The sequence below is a fragment of the Toxotes jaculatrix genome, chromosome 9 (assembly GCF_017976425.1).
Source record: "Toxotes jaculatrix isolate fToxJac2 chromosome 9, fToxJac2.pri, whole genome shotgun sequence".
NCBI classification, from domain to species: domain Eukaryota; kingdom Metazoa; phylum Chordata; class Actinopteri; family Toxotidae; genus Toxotes; species Toxotes jaculatrix.
Window position 1 is genome coordinate 2,383,524 of NC_054402.1, and position 18,416 is coordinate 2,401,939.

The 18,416-nt window shown below is 43.2% G+C and overlaps 2 protein-coding genes across 2 annotated transcripts in view; both read right to left on the reverse strand.

The window, feature by feature from the left end:
* The window catches only part of LOC121187028 (latent-transforming growth factor beta-binding protein 4), a 29,385-nt gene extending 18,602 nt beyond the window's left edge, over window positions 1-10,783 (reverse strand). The window contains 3 exon segments of the mRNA XM_041046057.1: window positions 3,537-3,758; window positions 7,056-7,306; window positions 10,096-10,783. Of these exon segments, the coding sequence (XP_040901991.1) occupies window positions 3,537-3,758; window positions 7,056-7,306; window positions 10,096-10,691 (1,069 nt within the window). The 5' untranslated portion in view covers window positions 10,692-10,783.
* A 17-nt stretch (window positions 10,784-10,800) lies between these two features.
* Window positions 10,801-17,714, reverse strand: LOC121187216 (latent-transforming growth factor beta-binding protein 2-like). Its single transcript, XM_041046378.1, has 4 exons — window positions 17,458-17,714; window positions 13,287-13,357; window positions 10,928-11,194; window positions 10,801-10,835 (listed from the first exon to the last, which is right to left on the reverse strand). Exons 1-4 carry the CDS (start codon window positions 17,712-17,714, stop codon window positions 10,801-10,803), a joined length of 630 nt encoding a protein of 209 aa, XP_040902312.1.
* Between the last annotated feature and the right edge of the window lie 702 nt (window positions 17,715-18,416).

Sequence of the window (18,416 nt, forward strand, 5' to 3'; positions counted from 1 at the left end):
TAAGCCTCAGCTGCTGCTACCGTGGAGAAGAAATCAGGTCCCTGTGAGGACTACAGGTCCGGACGACACACGTGCACACACACGTCCGAGGCCGACACTAACACACATCCATCATGTTTACAGTAGGTCTGGAAACACAGCACCGGGTCCTGTGTGAGGCCGTGATGTGTGGATGTGAAACAAAGCTGCTGCTCTGATGGAACGGAGGTGAAAGTGGACCGGGGGGCGCCAACTGAACCAGCCAGCCACTTCCTACTTCCTGTTTGAGCTCGTTTGACCGGATGTTGGTGTATTGTTACGCCGAGTTCAGCTAATGAGCTGATAACACCCCAAGGTCTCCGCAGCAGGAAGGAAACCTGCAGCTTTAAAACCAGCTCCTCTCTGCCTGAGATCTCTATCAGCAGCTCAGTGACCTGAACCATTAGAAACACTATATCCACATACTGTGGTTATTATCTACTGTGTGATGTGTTATACTCATGTCTGCCATGTCTGTATGCACACACAGGGTCAGAAACGCAGATAAAGCACTGTGATACTGTGAAGACGACCTGAGCTGTGTGTGTTGGTTTTCAGAGCGGATGTTTGCTCATGGTGTTGTGCTGTGGTGTGTGTGTGTGTGTGTGTGTGTGTGTGTGTGTGTGTGTATGTGTGTGTGTGTGTGACTGTACAGACCACATCATTTTTTCATTGACAGCAGGTTACGTATCTTAACAGTTGTTTTACTGGTATTTTTTCCAAAGTAAAGGATCTGAGCTTCAGTCCCACCACTTATACTGTCTGTGTGAATCCATTTGTGCTGGTTATTACACAAGTCGGTTCATGTCCACACCCTCAAGTGTTTGTGTGTGTGTGTTTGTAATCTCTGTATGAGAAGTGTTTGTTTATTCTACAAGTACTTCTGGTGAAACATATTTTACACACACACACACAGATGTTGCACATGTGTGTATTTTGGTATAAACACAGTGACCTAATTATTATCCTGGACATCGCCCTACAGATGGACTGCATCAGAGTGGGGGGGGGGGGGGGGGTTAACTGGGGTAAAAGAGAAAAGCCAGAGAGATGGAAAACAGGCATAAAAAAGAAGAGATTAAATGTGATATAAACAGATGATGTGACAGAGAATAAACGGAAAGAAGCACACCGAGCTGTCAGGAACGAGCTGAAATGATTCATTCTGATCTGACAGCTCTGTGATTGAGGTGTGGTCAGAGGAACACTGTGACCCACAGCTCAACAACGCATCAGTTTATACAGAAGTTGTGTCATTTATTTACTCCAACCAACAGCTACAAGATTCAAGGATATTAAGTTTATAGTCACAGAACACGAAGAAAAGCAAATCCTTACAATTCAGAAGCTGGAACCACAGAATATCTGGATGTTTGTTTGGAAAATAACCAAACCGATTGATCAATAAACAATTGCAGATTATCAGGTATTAACTAATTGTCTGAAACGGACAGGCAATATGTCACAGGACCAACACTTGTGGCTAAAAGAGGTTCAGATGTCCTGTTAAACTGTGGTCAACATTTCATGGAGGAAACGGAGCAGAGGAACACAGAGGACAGGCTGAGTCGACATTCATCCATCTCGCTGTGTTTCTAACCACAGGTTTTAGGTTTCTCTCTCTCACACACTCACACTCACACTCACACACACACACACACACACACACACACACACACACACACAGGTATGAAGGGTCGTGCTGTTATACTTTTGCTGATAAAGTTAATTCAGAAATTCAGAAAAAGGAAAAACAAGGTGGTGGAGAACCAGCTGTTTGGACAGGGGACTGACCTTTTGACCTCATGATGTCATTGCCTCCATCCTCCTCTCTGTGTGTGTGTGTGTGAGAGAGAGAGGGTTAAGTTAATGATAAATGAAAGCCATATGTCATCGGTGCCTCTCCTCCCTCTGCTCCACTCTTGTTCCCTTCTTTCTTTCTCTCTACTCAATGTTTTGTACAAATTATTAATCTGCATTAATGTATGTTTCCATCCTCTGCTGTTATCTCATCATTAGAGTCAGGCCCAAGAAGAAGATTACAAAGAGATGTCATAATTTTTTAACCCTATTTTTTTTTTTACTCACTGTATTTAAAGGCTCATAGCAGAGTCCACACACATATATATATATATATATATATATATATATATATATATATATATATATATATATATATATATATATATATATATATATATATATATATATATATATGTCTGTGTGTGTGGTGATGCAGCTGAGAGCAGGAATTCATTTGAAAACAAACTGATCAAACAGAAAACTGAGTTTCCACAGTGTTTTGACATCTGTCAGATGTTGGAAGCTTTATGACGGACTCCTTCGATTAATGCATCACCATGTGATGATGCCACTTGGACAGAAAGATAAAGTTGAGTAAATGTTGGCTGGGATGGATCATCCACCTGATTTGCATTAAAAAAAAAAAAAAAAATCAAAGGCTGCCTGGAAGGAAGGAGATCGATGTAAAGACAACGTGAAGGATGATCTGAAAACTGTCAGCAGGAAAAGAAAGAACTATTCAACTTTTTACACCAGTGTTTTCTCTCCTGTAAAGTCGGAGCGCAGTTTAGACCTCTGACAGTTCAGACCTGCTGCCAGCAGGAATGATTTAACACACACTGGCCTGGAATCAGTTCAGACTACACAACTATTCACTGGCTCTGTTTCAGACTCCGAGCTCTGCCAACCATCAAAGATCTGCGGGTCACATGACACAGCTGGAGCAGCTTCACACATTACACATGTAAACTCATATGTTGAGATCAAATATTCACTGCAGCCGTTTATGTCCCAGCGTTTTCAGCTCCGACACTCTGGGCTGTGTTTCGGGCATTTTTCTGATCCTGGCGTTCTCTCTGCTCATACAGGTGGGAGGCTCGGCCCAATGAGGCAGCACCAATTCGCCATTTGTTTGATATTTGTTTGAGACAGGATGTTAGGCTGGATTTATACATCTGTGTTAAGGAGTGACGTCACACCTGCAGCGCCTGAATGCACAGGATCTGTAGCTACAAGCTACAGGTAGATCTGTGGCTCTGAGTGGAACATTCATGCAGAGTTGTGTGAGTTTGTGAGATTTTTACAGTCTGTTGTGTTTGTGTTTGTGTGTGCGTTCAAATTAGGTTCATAGTAATTAGTATAAAGTGTTTATAGACACTAAAATCTGTTACCCTACCAGAGATTTAACAGGACACAGCTGAGGGTTTGTTTCAGACTCACAGGTTTAATTTTCCACTCTAATTTTTTTCTCTCCTGTGTTTTGTCCGTCATGCACCACAGCAGGATGACAAACGTAAAAAAAAAAAACGCTCGGCAATAAACCTCTGTCTGATTCTGATTATGTTAATGTTACACAGTTATGTATACGACACACAGATCACAGATCCTACACCACAACAGGTGAGTCTGAACAAAATGAAAACACCAGAGCTCTACAGGAGGAGACAGTGGACATTAGAGCAAAAAGTAGAGTAAAAATTAAAAGTTAAACTTACAGACTCTGAAGCCTGGTCCATGGGAGCCGTCTCTCCTTCCTCCTCCTCCTCCTCCCCCTTCACCGTTGCTGCTGTACAGCGTGGTCATGTTGCCTCTCTCGCAGTAGTTGACACAACGGTCCTGGCTGCAGCGCACCTTGCAGATGGTCGGCGTGAACATCACCTGGATCCTCTCCAACCCTCCTCCTACTCCTCCCCCTCCTGTGGCTGCCTGTCCATCGGCTGACCGAGGAGAGATGAAGAGGAAGAAGAAGATGACGGACGGAAAACAGCAGAGTCGAGGCTGCAGCATGTCGAGCGTTGCAGTTAGAGTGTCTGAGTGTGTTGCATCGTCCAAACTCCCAAACCTCTCCCCTCTAACTCCACTCTTACTCTACCTTGCTTGCCCCCCCCCCACACCTCTCTTTCTCTTTCTCTCTCTCTCCCCCCTTCTTACTCTGTGGTCGAGTGAAAATCAAGTGTCGCAGGAAAAAAGGAGGGAAGGAAGGAAGAAGAAAACGACCAGACGTTTCCCCCCTCTCTGCGCTCTGTTTTTCCCTAAACACTCCTGAGCGTGAGCGAGCGAGCAACAGTGCCTGAGCAGAGAGAGAGAGAGAGAGAGAGAGAGAGAGAGAGAGAGAGAGAGAGAGAGAGAGAGAGAGAGAGAGAGAGAGAGATAATTGAAAGCAGTGAGCAGGACTGGGCTCAGCTCCAACCTAAATGTTTAGCAGGGATCTCGTCCATCAGTCCACACAGAGCGAGAGAGAAAGAGAGGGACCGACAGAGGGGGGGGGGGCACAAAGAGAGAGAGAGTATTAGTGTCTCTCTCTTCACTCCTTACTTTCCACTCTTCGTTTTTTTATTGCCCTTTTCCTGGTACGAACAGAGACAATCTATCTCTGCTCACAGATTCATAACAGGCTCCAGGACATTAGAGGATGTCAGGCTGATGATGCAACCCGGGTTTGGGTTTCAGGGGGTCGACTTCAGCCTGCAGAGGGAAAACTGGAGCAGAGACTGTGGAGCAGTTCTTTTGTTCTTTAGTCACGTATGTCGCGTTAACTTGTGCTGCATGTTTTAATCTGCATTTCTGCACAACCAGAGCCCGCAACTGATACGTCCACACCGTAAAAAAAAAAAATCAACCGCGCACCCACAACATGGAGCTGCACAGAAACGCAGAAGCCCTGAGTTATTAAGACAGGACGACAGTGTCCTCAGAAAGAGTGTGATTCTTCTGCGAACAGAAAGTCAGAAGAAAAGAAAAACATGGAGCCGGAGATGGAGGAGACAGTCTGAACGGTTCTGCAGTGAAGTTCAGTTTCGGCTCAACGTGTAAAATCTGCTACAGTAATACTCAAACATGTACAATACTACGGCAGCGACCGTGCTGAAAGTCAGACCAACCAATCGTCCACATCAGCGATCGTTCAGGTGACTGATCAGGTGTGGCCCCCTCAAACTGAGCGCCCGATCCGTCAGAAATTAGACGGGGGTCACCAACTCCGCTGATAACACGAGACACACACTGAGGCTGAACAGGACAAATTCAGATCTCAAAGTCAGACTGAACTGGTTCTCGTTTTACTGTGGGACCCTGAACCCTCGAGGTGGTTTGGTGGAACAGAGCCTGGTTGTTTCTGCTGCTGTTAGTCTATGAGCTCATGTCCTCACACAGTCACACACACACACACACACACACACACTGAAGCAGAACAACAATGAACAAACATGAACAGTGGAACGAAGTAGAAAACACGGTGAGCACATTATTCCAACGTTACACACTCCACCTGTAACTAACGCAAAGATTCAGGACCAGCAGAGGAGACACACACACACACATTGTCCTACAAAGACACAGGGTCTGTCACTGTGTGAAAAAAATGAAGTTATGTAATTCATGACATGATCGATTCAACATGAACACAACTGTCCCAGTGCAACAGATGTGCCAAAGTGTGATGATATTTCAGACACTGGTACCAGAAGTAAGAGTCTGTGGACATAAAGTCAAGAGTCTCCAATGTCAAGTCAAGATCTCCAATGACAAAGTGTTAGATTGTGTTAATGTGCTCTGTCCAAGTGCTGCAGCTGTGAATGAATTTATTAAATATGGCTCTGTAGTTTGTTCACAAATCAAACTGCTGTTCTGTTCACATCTCTGACTGGGTTCTGCACAGTTCTGCACGGTTCTGCACTATAGCACCAGCAGCTGAGGCGCATGGGTATTGTAGTATTTAGACAAGTCTGTTTAACTGACAGAAAAAAAGCAATAAATAATTCAAAGTGGTTTTCAGAACATAAACCGAGATGGTGGTTACAACATCCAGGACAGTCCTGAGTTTCTACGTTCAGTAACACTAAGGAAATCGTTTAATGATTGGAGATGAAGGAAAAAAAAAAACAGCAGCTCCATCAACTTAGCAGGTCGATTCTAGAAAATTCAAAACTCCAGATTTCTGCAAGAGGTGAACCCAAATCTTACACGACATAACACCTCAACTCAGAAATGATTCATAACGGATCGATCAGTCCCTCCATCTTAAACTTCATTCATTCTTTGATTAGTTTAACTCCAACGTGGACTGTCCAGTCAGTTCTCTGCATAGCTGGATAATAATAGGAACTGGTTACTGGTCTAATCACAGTGATCAGGGCTGAAATATGAGACTGTATTAACAGTCACTTCACACACACACACACACACACATTAAAAACCAGGCATTCCAGCTCCATTAAATCACCATCAGCTTGTTTTTGCCCCAAGTTGGAAAAAAAAAAATCCCCATTCCAACAATGCACGTCTGACAGACATGACCTGTGTGTATAGTTTATCTCTCAGCACCACCATGTCTGCTGCACACTAGTTATTATACAAAATAATGACCCATGTGTTGTGGTATGCGTGTTAAATACACTGTCAGCCTGCGTTAGCATATCCAAACATGACATGGCTTGATTATAATGTCTGCGCTCATATCTTTAAACTACCACAGTCAGATAAGCACATTACGTACAGTAAATATACACACTGCCACACAAACTTAGCATAATTTTAACTTATTATTTGTGCATCATTCTCTTGAGAGAGTTGAAATAAACTCTAAAAAACAGAGCTAAATGGCTAACGCTAAGAAAGCTAGTAAAAGGCTAGAAGCAGTTTGTTTTTTCCTTTTTAAAAAAAAAAAAAAAGTAGATTTATCCACTATAGTTCATAATCAAATTAAACATTTGAAAGTGCAGAAACAATTTCTAAACTGAGGTCACTATGACAGTGAATTTTGTGTATATTTTAAACTGAAGTGTTAGCTAGTAAACGGGTCATTTAGCCAACGGATGCTAACGTTAGCGTGCTCATTTTTTAAATGAAGATACAAAGGCTACTTTAAAATGCTCAGCTGCAATTTGTGTCTCAAATCTGAGTCATAATTCAGACAAATCTGAACACAGACATGAAACGCTTTCTGAAAATATCATCATCTCTAATTATCTCTCTAAATAAGCATCAATAAATCCACTAAATCACAGTACACTAACCTGTGGGTGCAGAGACGTGGATGGTGTACTGGCCCTTCTGAGTGTGGAAGCTCTTCACACTGGTTTTTACTGAGGAGGAGGATGATGATGATGATGCTGATGATGAGGAAGAGTTAGAGGAAGAGGAGGTGCGACTGCGAAGATTCTTCCTCTCCTTCTCAATGTGCTTCATCAGCAGGGCAGCCATCTTGTCTCCTCTTCCTGCCCGGGACAGAGTCTTCCTCAGCAGCACCGCCTGGGCCTCCCTCAGACTGTCACATATACACAAAAACATACACAATAATACACAGAAATGCATCATCTACACACAGAAATATATCATACACACAGTGTAAACACACTGATAAAACTAACAGACAGAACAGAGACAAGTCTGTTGCATGTTAGTGGCTCCATGAGGCTGAAATGCTCTTTACAAGGTCCAAACACATTCTGGTGGGTTTGGACCAGGTCCTGTGTGTACAGGAAAAGTACACTCTCACCCATTCATGTCCAAAAAAACAAAAAAATCATTAATGTCATATTTTTACGCTGACAACATGAACATTGAAGCTTTTCTTTTACAAGATTGTTGTTTCAAACCAAGTTGGCTGGAAATATAAGGAGCCAGCCCGAGTGGTGTTGGTCCAGTCCAGTTGTAAAACACCCCCAGTTTAGGGAAACGCTCTGAAGATACACCAGAGAGGAGACATGATGAGACACTTGACACGATGCATTTATTGCTCATTCCTCCTTTGAAAAGCCTGAGCTGTCACAGTAAACAGCCAGCGGCTGTGATCAGCTGCAGCTGCTCTGTGAAGCTGTGGCTGTGGTTACTGCTCCGACCACAGCTGCTGCTGCTGCTGCGGTTGAATCTATGGTGGGTGAGTCTACAGTAGCTGTACTGTGACTGCTCTTTACTGCTACTGTCAACATTAGAAAGATTACGATTAATGACTATTGATTAATCCACATGGGATCTGAACCTGCGGTGCTTCCGATAGGACAGATGTGTCTCCAAAGCTCTACATGAGGTCGGAAACACAGCAGCTTCAACACATCAATCAGTCAGCACAACCATCAATTCACTTCACACACAAGTACCCTGCTTGTGGTCAGTGTGATACTGATCAGAATTAGAGCTGCAACTATTAGTCAGTTAATCGATTAGCTGATCAATAGAAAAATAACTGTTTTTGTTTCCAGCCTCTCAATGATAAACATTTCCTGCTTTTCTCTATTTTATGCCTATTAAACTGAATATGTTTGGTTTTGTTTGGAAAAAAATGCATTTGAAGACATCAACGTGGACTCTGAGAAACTTTTTTCACTTTTTTCTGACATTTTATAGACCAAACAATTCATTGAGCTCATCCCCTTTAAGAGGGAAACAGGGTTTGGGAGAAATGTGAGCTAAAATACTGAAGTTCACAAACAACTCATTTGTTTGCTGTTGCCATTTGACCTCACATTTACTAACTGATCTGAAAGCTGGTGGGAATATTCTAAGGAGAGAGTAATGAGGGAGGGTTACTTTTCTGTTTCTGAGAACCAGGTCTGTCTGAAGAAATGATTCAAAATGGCCTTAAACAGTCTGATGAGAAGCAGTCCAGACCTGCTGCAGCTCAACAAACAAACACCACAGAATAATCCGCAGCTGATAACGAACACACACTCAGAGACGCCCTGCAGTCTGAGGGAGCTTCACTGAGTTTATTTTACTTTCCAGTTGTGTGTCTGAAATTAAATGTCACAGCTGTTGGTTTGCTAACACACACTCGTTTTTTTATGAGTTATGCAAAGCCACAGTGGACAGAGCAGATAAACCTAAAAGGCAATGAGAAGCTGATTTAAGTACTGCGATAGAGAATCTGCTCAGCTAGACATCAGAGTTCAGAATCATTTTATGTGGAGTTACTCTCATATACTTTACTGCAGTTCAGCTCGTGCTGATCTCGAGAAGGTCATACATGTTTTTCTATCCTCACATCTTGACTTTAGCATACCACTATATTCAGGGTTTAAAGCCAAAAACTTAACTGCAGCCTGAGGTTTATGGTACAGTGTTTACAGTGAGTCATATCAGGTGAACAGCTCCACCTCATGTCTGAACGGAGAACTGCACCAACTACTCCCCTCCAAAGGGTCACCAGATAAATCTGAGACACCTTCAGAAGATGAATGGGTGAGGAAGGAGGAAAAAAAAACAAAGCTCTGATTCACTGATTGTTTCAGTTTCTCTAATCTTTGTATTTTTGTAAAATATTTAATTATTTGAACAGTTAATAAAATGAAACTGGTGAGACACACACTGATTTTAGATGAGAGGCTGAAAACGCTGGAAACCTCTGGTTTAATCTTTAATGTGTTGTATTTTATGAGATGATCATAAGTTTTTAATGTAAAAGCTTCAGGTGTAAAGTAACTGAAGCTGTCAGATAAACATCCTGCAGTAAATGTGGTGGAGTAGAAGTAGAAAGAAAATGAAACTGAAGCCGTGGCTGGATAAACCTCCCGGAGGCCCCAGGGCAAAACCTTACTGTTGGGCCCCTACTGACCCCCATTATACTATAGATGTGAGTTTCATTATGTCTCCAGACCCAGAAACCATCCAGTGAGGCAGAGCTGAAATGATTAGTTGATCGGCTGATTAACTAATTGACAAGAAAGCAATCACAGAAATTTTGACTCTTAATTGTTAGTTTAAAGTCATTTTTTAGACAAATGGCTTTTTTCTGTTTTCTGTCTCCTGTTAAATCCAGTTTTGGAGTTTTGACTGTTGGTTAACTTGGGCCTCATAATAATAATGATGATGGTATTTTCACTGTTTACTGACATTTCATTCACTGATCAATCGATTATTAAAGAAAATAACTGCCAGATGTATTGAGGGTCTAACAGAAAACACAGCGTCCAACACAGTATATAGCAAACCTGAAATAATTCAGGTTCTGAAACTAGATTTTGGCACCAGAGTCCAGAGGCCCCTGGGGTTCTGGGACCCCACCGTGCCTGATGGTAACGTCCACTCGTGAGCATGAGGGGTGAGGAGTAATCTTACCTCAGGGTCTGCTTCTTCGCTCCTCCGGCCATCATCTCCTCCTCCTTCTCCTCTGACTTTGGCCTCTTCTTCTCCTCCCTCCTCGTCTCTCCAGCATCCACAGTTTTCTCCCCCCTCAGGCCTGGATCAGACTCCAGGTCTGGAACTTTAGAGCTTGCCAGTCTTTGGTCCTGTACTTTAGACTGAGATTTAGACTCCAAATATTCTCCTTTCTCCATTTGAGGCGTCAAGTTCAAGTCCAGATTTGGGATTTTAAAGGTTTCTACTGAATCAGGCTGTCGGATCACAGTTTCATCTTCTGTCTTAGAGTTTCCTTTTAAACCTGTTGCCCTTTCTTCAGTCTCAGACCCCGAAAGAGACTCGGTCTCTGGGTTGGACTCCACATTTGAGATTTTAAAGAGTCTTTTCTCCGAATCAGTGTATACCTCAGGCTCTGAATCAGACTTCGGAGTCTTCTCCATGACCTCAGCGCCTCCTGTCCAGGGCTGGAGGTTGTCAAGCTCAGGTTTATGTTCAGCTTGTGTTAGTGTTTCCTCAGCTGTGGGCTTCATCTTCACCTCATCAGTTTTCAGAGAGGCTTGGTTCTCCTCCTGCATTGGAAAGCTTTTGTAAACACCTCCTTTGTCCTCAGCTTTTATTGGAACACCTTCAGTTTTGGGGACAAGATTTCCAAATTTGTAAGCATCCTCCTCTTTGTTGTGGGTTTCAGGTGGAGTAGAAGATGGATGAAGGTCTGAGGTCTGATCATTTAAAACAGGGACAGGTTTGGTGCTGGTCTTTGTTATTCTAGCAGCTCTGGTGGAGGCAGGCGGAGGTGAAATGGCAGCAAGACCAGACTGAGCTGCAATAAAGTGGCTTTGAGCAGGTTTGGTGACTCTCTGAGGGGTGGTGGTTGGTGCTGGAGGGTTGTTGGGGGGGCTGAACTGGATCGCAGGCTGGTGTGGGATGATGGTGGGATGGATGGAGGTCAGCAGCTGTCCTGGCAGAGAAAACGTCACCGTGGAAAACTCACAGCGAAAACCATGGAAACCTTGTCGGCAAATGCAGCGATTAGACTGCCGGCACAATGCTCCATTATGGCAATGAGGAAAACACCTGGCTGCAGGAGGAGGCAAGGGGAGGAGACAAGGAGAGGAAAGGACAAAGTAGACAAAGTCATACAAATATATAGCTGCTCCATTCATTTAACAACAAATAAATTTACAGTAAAATTTGTGGGTTTTCAGACTCTTTACAAACACAAACCTGACACTATCTTTTGTAAAGTTTGGATTCAAGAGCACAAAAACTATTTGACGATGTAATGTTAACCTGTAAAATGCTGAGCCTGTTTACACGCCAACATTTAGCACAATCACATGAAAAATTAAAAAAAATTGATTTTTATTGTTTTCCTGCTCGTCGTGTATTTATGATATTTCATCACTTCCTGTCCTCACTGCACAGGACGGGTGTTAAACCGAGTCAGGCTGACAGCTGGTAATGATTCTGACTTTTTCCTCCCAAAAACAAAAAGTCAGTTTTATTTATATAGTTCAGAATCACATCTGCCTCAAAGGGCTTTACAGTCTGTACAACATACAACAGCCTCTATATTTATTTACAGTCTTGATTTGGAAAAGAACGACTGAACACAGAGACTCAGGAGTCTCCTGGATCATGAAACTGTCACATAGACTTACTCACATTCAGTATCCACAGAAATAAATATAACATACCCAAGTTCGATTTATGTAACAAACTATCCCAAAAACGATTGATTAGATGGGTAAGAAATATCGAATGTGGCTCAGTCTCTCAGTTTAAATACGAATTCACAGTTGAACTTTTGAACGAACTGTGCTCTGCTTTTAAAACAACTCTGCTCATGTGCTGCATGAGGCCACAGAAACTGAGATTCTTATCAGTCAGTTAAACTGAACTTTTTCTGGTTGTGAAGCTTCGCTATCAGGTCTGCAGTGAGCCTGCACTGCATGTGGATTAAATAAACGACATTTAAGATTCAGCGTGGTAACTGTAAAGTACAGAAACACTATAAGTCCCTGAGGAAGCACAGAGCTCCTCATAAATCCAGCTCTGCATGTGGATCCTGGTGTCCACCATGAATTCACACTTTGAACTGGGTCATAAAGCACTGAGAGGTGATGCAGCGTCAGCCTGCTGTTATATATAACAGTCTGTGGTACACACTCCACACTGTACGTGTTTGGACAGTTATACACATTCAAGATGATGAAGATGAAGTGCTTCTTCATCACTGATCAGGAGGAGAGTTCATGACCAGAACCTCAGAGAATTCAAACCCCCAATAAGACTCAACGACAGCAGAATCAGGCTGCAGCGTGGCTCTAATGGAACCGACACACTGAGTTTCACTGGTCATTTCACTGCTGATGGAAGCAGCAGGATGGACTCATAGGTCATCACGACTGTCTGTGATCACATTCAACGCTCACTAGACGACATTTCATCATTCAGCAGGACGATGATCATGAACATAAAGAAACCAGAGGGGTGGACCGTCCTCGACGGGTCGAGTCAGTTGCCTGATCTCAGTCCATCTGCTGAGGACCAGACCAAAGGCAGAAAGACCTACAACAACAAGAGCTGAAGGAGGCTGCAGTGAAGGTCTGGGAGAACATCACCAGGGAAGATACAAGATCCTGCTGATCTTTGTGGGTCCAGGACTTCAGGCCGTCACCAACTCTAAATACTACAGTACCTATGAGCCTCAGTGACCACTGCCCTGGAGTGACTAGATGTTTTATTTTAGATATCTGAAACATGACACGATTTTTTTTTTAAATTATATTTTAATTTGGTAATTCAGTGCAATTGAGTGAAATTACACCACAGACTGTAAATAAAAAGACTTACACACACGGCCTGTCCAGCCTTTTGTGAATATGTTTTTTCATTTTAGATTTAAAAAGAGGTTCTGTGTTAAATTGGCAGCAGAACCCAGATGTTTCTGTGGACCAGATGAGTTTTATTGAGGATCGACAGCAGTTTTCTGTTAGAGGAACTTGAATATCTGCAGCAGGAAACGCCAGCTGCTCCAGTGTTTTACTACAACATGACAACTGCAACTGACCACAGGTAAAACACAAAAACACAGATGTGATGAAAGTGTGTTTAGATTTAAAATCTGGATTTGGGACAAAAAAATGACAACAACGGCCTGTACTCACGTTTGGTGCACCTCCTGGTTTTAGGTGACAAAGTCCATCCGACACAACACTGATCTCCACAGACGTGAGGACTGAAGACAGAGACACAGAGACAGAGAAATATCAGGGCTGACGTGCACAGTCTTTTCTCTACATTCACTCAACGAATCAATGCATCTTGGCTGCTATGTTTTTTCTCACATCAACACAAGCGTTTGAGTGATTGAGTGAGCGAGTGAGCGAGTGAGTGAGCTTTAATCCATCTGCAGCTCTTTGAAGTTTTCAGTCGTTCTGACTGTATTAAAACTTGCGTGTGCCGCGGAGTGTTTGCCCATCGGCCTTCTGGGAAAATAAGTCAATTAGCAGACCAACACGGGGTCAACCCCCCCCCCCCCCCCTCCACCGCCCCACCCCCCAATCAAAATAACAGGCCAACGCGACTTCACAGTCAGGTGTAACAGGAAGTGTGAGTGTGTCTGTCTGTGTGAGAGAGAAATGTGCTAATAGGCTCGTATGAGAACAGATTCACTGCGTGTAAAGGAGGAGGAGGAGAGCAGGCAAATAATCAATAAACTTTATTTATCAAAGAAATAAAAAAAAATAACAGGAGCGATTCTGGTGTCCTCTACAACAACTGGAGGTGTTGGAGAGAAAATAAAAATTTAAATTTAATTACATTTGAAATATAATCTTTAAAATTTTAAACACTGTAAGGTAATATATTTATGTATCAGCCCATTTTATTTATTTTTTTATTCCATTTTCCACCCACGGATGATTTTTTTTAATACCTTTTAAATTACAACTTTATTTATTATTTTAGAGAGTTTCAGCAGTAGAACATGGCATAACTCAAAGGCGGAGACAGAAGAGCATCCTATAACAAACCGATAACAAAGCTAAAGATTAATCCAGGCGCTTCCAGTGTTCAGATTTCAGTCCGTCTTGAACACATCTTATATTTAGGCCTTTAACAAATTAACACATTTGACAAAAGAGATTTGAAAGGATCCAAAGAACAGACTCCAAACTGGATCAAGTTATGGAAACTCAGGATGATGGAGTCACAGCGGAGGGAAGATGGTTTTTTTAAATGTTGCCGGCTGAGTGTGGACAGAGCCTCTCTGCAGAGGATTTAATCATTACTCACAGTGTACTGGTTGTATTGTAGCTACAGGGGAGGCCCCCACTAACAACCAGTCTCACACACACACTCTCACACACACACACACACACACAGACACAGACACACACACAGACACACAGACACACACACACACAGACACACACACACACACACACACACACACACACACACACACACACACACACACACACACACACACACACACACACACACACACACACACACACACACACACAGAGTATTGAACCTGTATACACAGACAGTCTGGTCAGGTCTCACTCAGACTCTGAGACTGTGTCCTTATTTACACTGTATTTACCCTCATTCAGTATATTTCAGAGAAAAGTCCCCTACACAGCACCACACTGACATTTTAATTAGCAGTGAACACCGTGTGCAGCTGAGGCTGATGGGTAATGAACCAGAACCACCATGGCTGAAGTACTGTGAAAGATTTTGGAAATGATCAGCAGTATGGTTCTTTAAATGTGTCACCGTCACTTCAGATCAGGTTTTGGTGAGTTCACAGACGGTCTCTTGTTCTACTGCTGCACTCTGCACTGAACCCCCCACCACACACACACCTACACACACACACACACACACGCACGCATGCACGCACACACGCACACAGCTCCTACGCTCTCAACAACTGCTTCAACTTCAAAAACGCATATTCTCCTCTTTTCTTCCTGAGAGGACACTGAGCTGCCTGTTAGCTTCCACACAGAGGAAACTAAGGCACAGAGGAACTTTAACCGTAAAGCTCCATAAACACAGACTCAAACAGCTGCTTGTTCACTGTTCACATGCAGAGATAGAAAATTTAAGAAAGAGACTAGGGTTGAAAGGATTAGTCAATGAATTGGACTGACAGAAAATAAACTAATAACTGATTTAACTGTTTAAGTATCTATAAAAGTGGCAACCAGCTGCCAAGTTTGTTTGAATTTACTCAACTTGAGGCCCGCTCGTTGAGTCCCCGCCTGTTTAAGAAGTTAAAGTTAGAAGGTGCCAGGTTGTAGAAAGTCCTCCTCCAGCTCAGCACTTTTTATCTCTGCAACTGATTTGTGAGAAATCTCCAATGATCATCGGGAAGAGAGCTGCAGGAACAGTTACCTATCAACTGACATCTGACCTTTTATTAAGAGTAAATCCTCCATCATGAAGGTTATAATGTTCAGAGGTGTTTCTCTTACAGTCTGATCTCACTGACAGCACAACACAATTTATAGATTCAGCTTCAGTTTGAGGAGAAAAACCCTGTTTTATTCTGACAGATTTCCTGAGCAGAGCTGGACCTCAGGACCTGTGTATGTGTGCGTGTGTGTGTGTGTGTGTGTGCGTGTGTGTGAACAGTCAAACAGGACTATGAGGACCTCTTTCCCCTTTTCACACACTCAAACAAACATGCCTGTTTTTAACCTCTTTAAAGCTGCTCTGTTTATACACACACACACACACACACACACACACACACACACACACACACACACACACACACACACACACACACACACACACACACACAGAGTTTATAAGGCCAGTCAGTTCACAGGGTTTAGGATTAGACACATAGATCTGGATTGTGTGTGTGTATGTACTTGTATGGCTGCACAGTTTGAGTTATAGACCTTACAGAGTGAGGACATGTTGTCTGGTCCTCACACCTTCAAAGGACAGTTTGAGGGTTCAGACCTGGTTTTCAGGTTTCAGGTTAGAATCAGGTTTAGGTTAGAGTTAGTGTAAGGGGCTAGGGAATGAATGTCCTCACAAAGATAGTAAGAAAAGAATGTGTGTGTGAGACCATCCTCAAGTGCAAGTCTGACTGACACACACACACACACACACACACACACACACACACACACACACACACACACACACACACACACACACACACACACACAGAATTTCACACATTCCTGAGGCGTCTGCAGTCCAACACACCTGCCAGATGCTGATTGGTTGGAGGTTTCATGGTCACACACACTCAGCCGACATTCGTTACAGGTACAGAACAGAGCGTTGAAATGTCCAACAAACCAAATCATCTCCAGCTGACTATCCGTCAGTGCGTCTGTCCAATACCTGCAGAGCTGTGAGGACGGAGAGACGCTGCTTCCTGAGCTGTTTCCTGCTGCGTTCAATCAAAATGGGGTGAAGTGATTTAAGCTCCTTCACTGCTCCCTGTACGATGGACACTCAGTAAACCGAGAGTTCATCACTCACAGCTGTTACTGAGAGGAACTGTCATTTTCTCATTTATAAAATGTGGCACATTGCATTATGGGATTTTTGGAGGCCATTTTAAAAATAGATAAATTTCCACACGCAGAAATTGGCACAAACACATGCTAAAAACTGTGGCATGTGCAAAAGTCAGAGTAACTGACGAAGCTCATGACATTCCCATCAGCCTCAGATGTACTTTGTGTTTAGTTCTACTTAGATGTGTGAAGACATCACATTTGGCTCTGCGAAGCCTAATGATGACTGGATAATAAAAATAATCATGAGTTGCAACCGCCTGCACCCTTAATTAAATATGTTTTAAAGTACATTTCCCATCACTTCATTGTAGCATAAGTCATTAAATGTTATTTCAAAAAACACAACTTCAATCAGCTTCTCAGAGAATTAATAATCTGCCTTTCCTGTCACAAACACGGCAGTTTACTGTCCACTCTAAATCTGAAAACCAGACTAAAGGGGACACAGCTGTTGAGTTTGAGTCTGATACTTGAAATCATTTATCACCAGCTCCCTTCAGGGCTCATCACGTCCTTCTCTAAAACCTTTATACAAGTGTGTGTAAGAGTTTTGGATTATTAAAAAAATGACTGGTGTGTATGAGTATTTGTTTTATTGCTGCTCAAACGTCTGATCAGTCAGTGAACACACAAACCCTGGCTGCTCCAACGTCTCTGTCTCTTTTCTCTGAGTTCAACAAGCAAACAAATCCGGTTTAACAAAACAGAACAAAACACAACAACAGCTGCAGAGTAAGAAACGGAAATAATCCTGGCTGTTTGTGCTGCTCACCCGCTCAGAGCTGCTCTCCTGCGGCCATCGGCCTCCCCTCTGCGTCGCTTCTCCCGGCTTTCCCTCACCGCCGCCGGCTTATTGGCGTCCAGCCGCGGCGGACCGGGTCTGCCGGTGCGCTGCCCCCTCCACCCGGTCTGGACGCCCTCCCGGTGCCCGGGCTGCGCGCCTTCTTCCTCCCGGTGAGGATGATGCTGAGCTGCGGTGTACAGAGTTAAAATCCAGCTCGTCCAAACGCAGAGGAGAGACAGCTGCATGTTCGAGTCAAACAGGTGTATAAACTCAGGAAAGACGAGTGTGTGCACGGTTCTTCTCCAGCGCAATTAAAACACCGCAAAACGCATCATGCATATGCGCACAGTCAGAGTCCTCAGAGTCACGCCGCCTGTGTCTGTCCACTCTTTGAACGGTGGAAAGTTTCCAGTTTCCACTTACTTTTCTGCTGCTGTCAGCCAATAGGAGCAGGGCAAATCAGCTTAACAACCAATAAGAGGCCGGGGGCAAGGAAAGGAAGCAAGGAGGAAAGGAAAGGAAGGAAGGTAGGAGGTAGGAGGTAGGAGCAGCAGCAGCAGCAGCAGCAGCAGCAGCAGCATGTTGTGTTTCCTGCAGTCTGTTTTGGTGCAGAGTCCTGTTCTCAGACCTAAAATGTAACATCCATATTCAGACTAAATCAGCCAACTACCACCTGAAGAATCTATTAAGGATGAAAGGACTTATGTATATAACATGTATATGTCTTCATACCCTTTGTGTAAAGCACACTTTGAGAGGCCTTGTTGAACAGGACTGTATAAATAAAACTGCCTTTGTCTTGTAGAAAATTCATCAAGAAAATGAAATATAATAATAAAACACTAACAGAAAATATCTCTCACAAGAACTATTTTCGAGACTAATTGTCTATGTGAGTACAACTTTACAACCCAAATGTACTTTAGATAAAGTGTAAAGTCAAAAGT

Excerpts from the sequence above, each read along its gene's own strand:
- LOC121187216 (XM_041046378.1), bottom strand. The coding sequence starts at position 17,714 with ATGCAGCTGTCTCTCCTCTGCGTTTGGACGAGCTGGATTTTAACTCTG. Across the intron at positions 11,195-13,286 it reads AACCAGGAGGTGCACCAAAC|CCAGGTGTTTTCCTCATTGC; the intron begins GTGAGTACAGGC and ends CTCCTCCTGCAG. Across the intron at positions 10,836-10,927 it reads CTTTATTGCAGCTCAGTCTG|ACCTCAGACCTTCATCCATC; the intron begins GTCTTGCTGCCA and ends TTAAATGATCAG.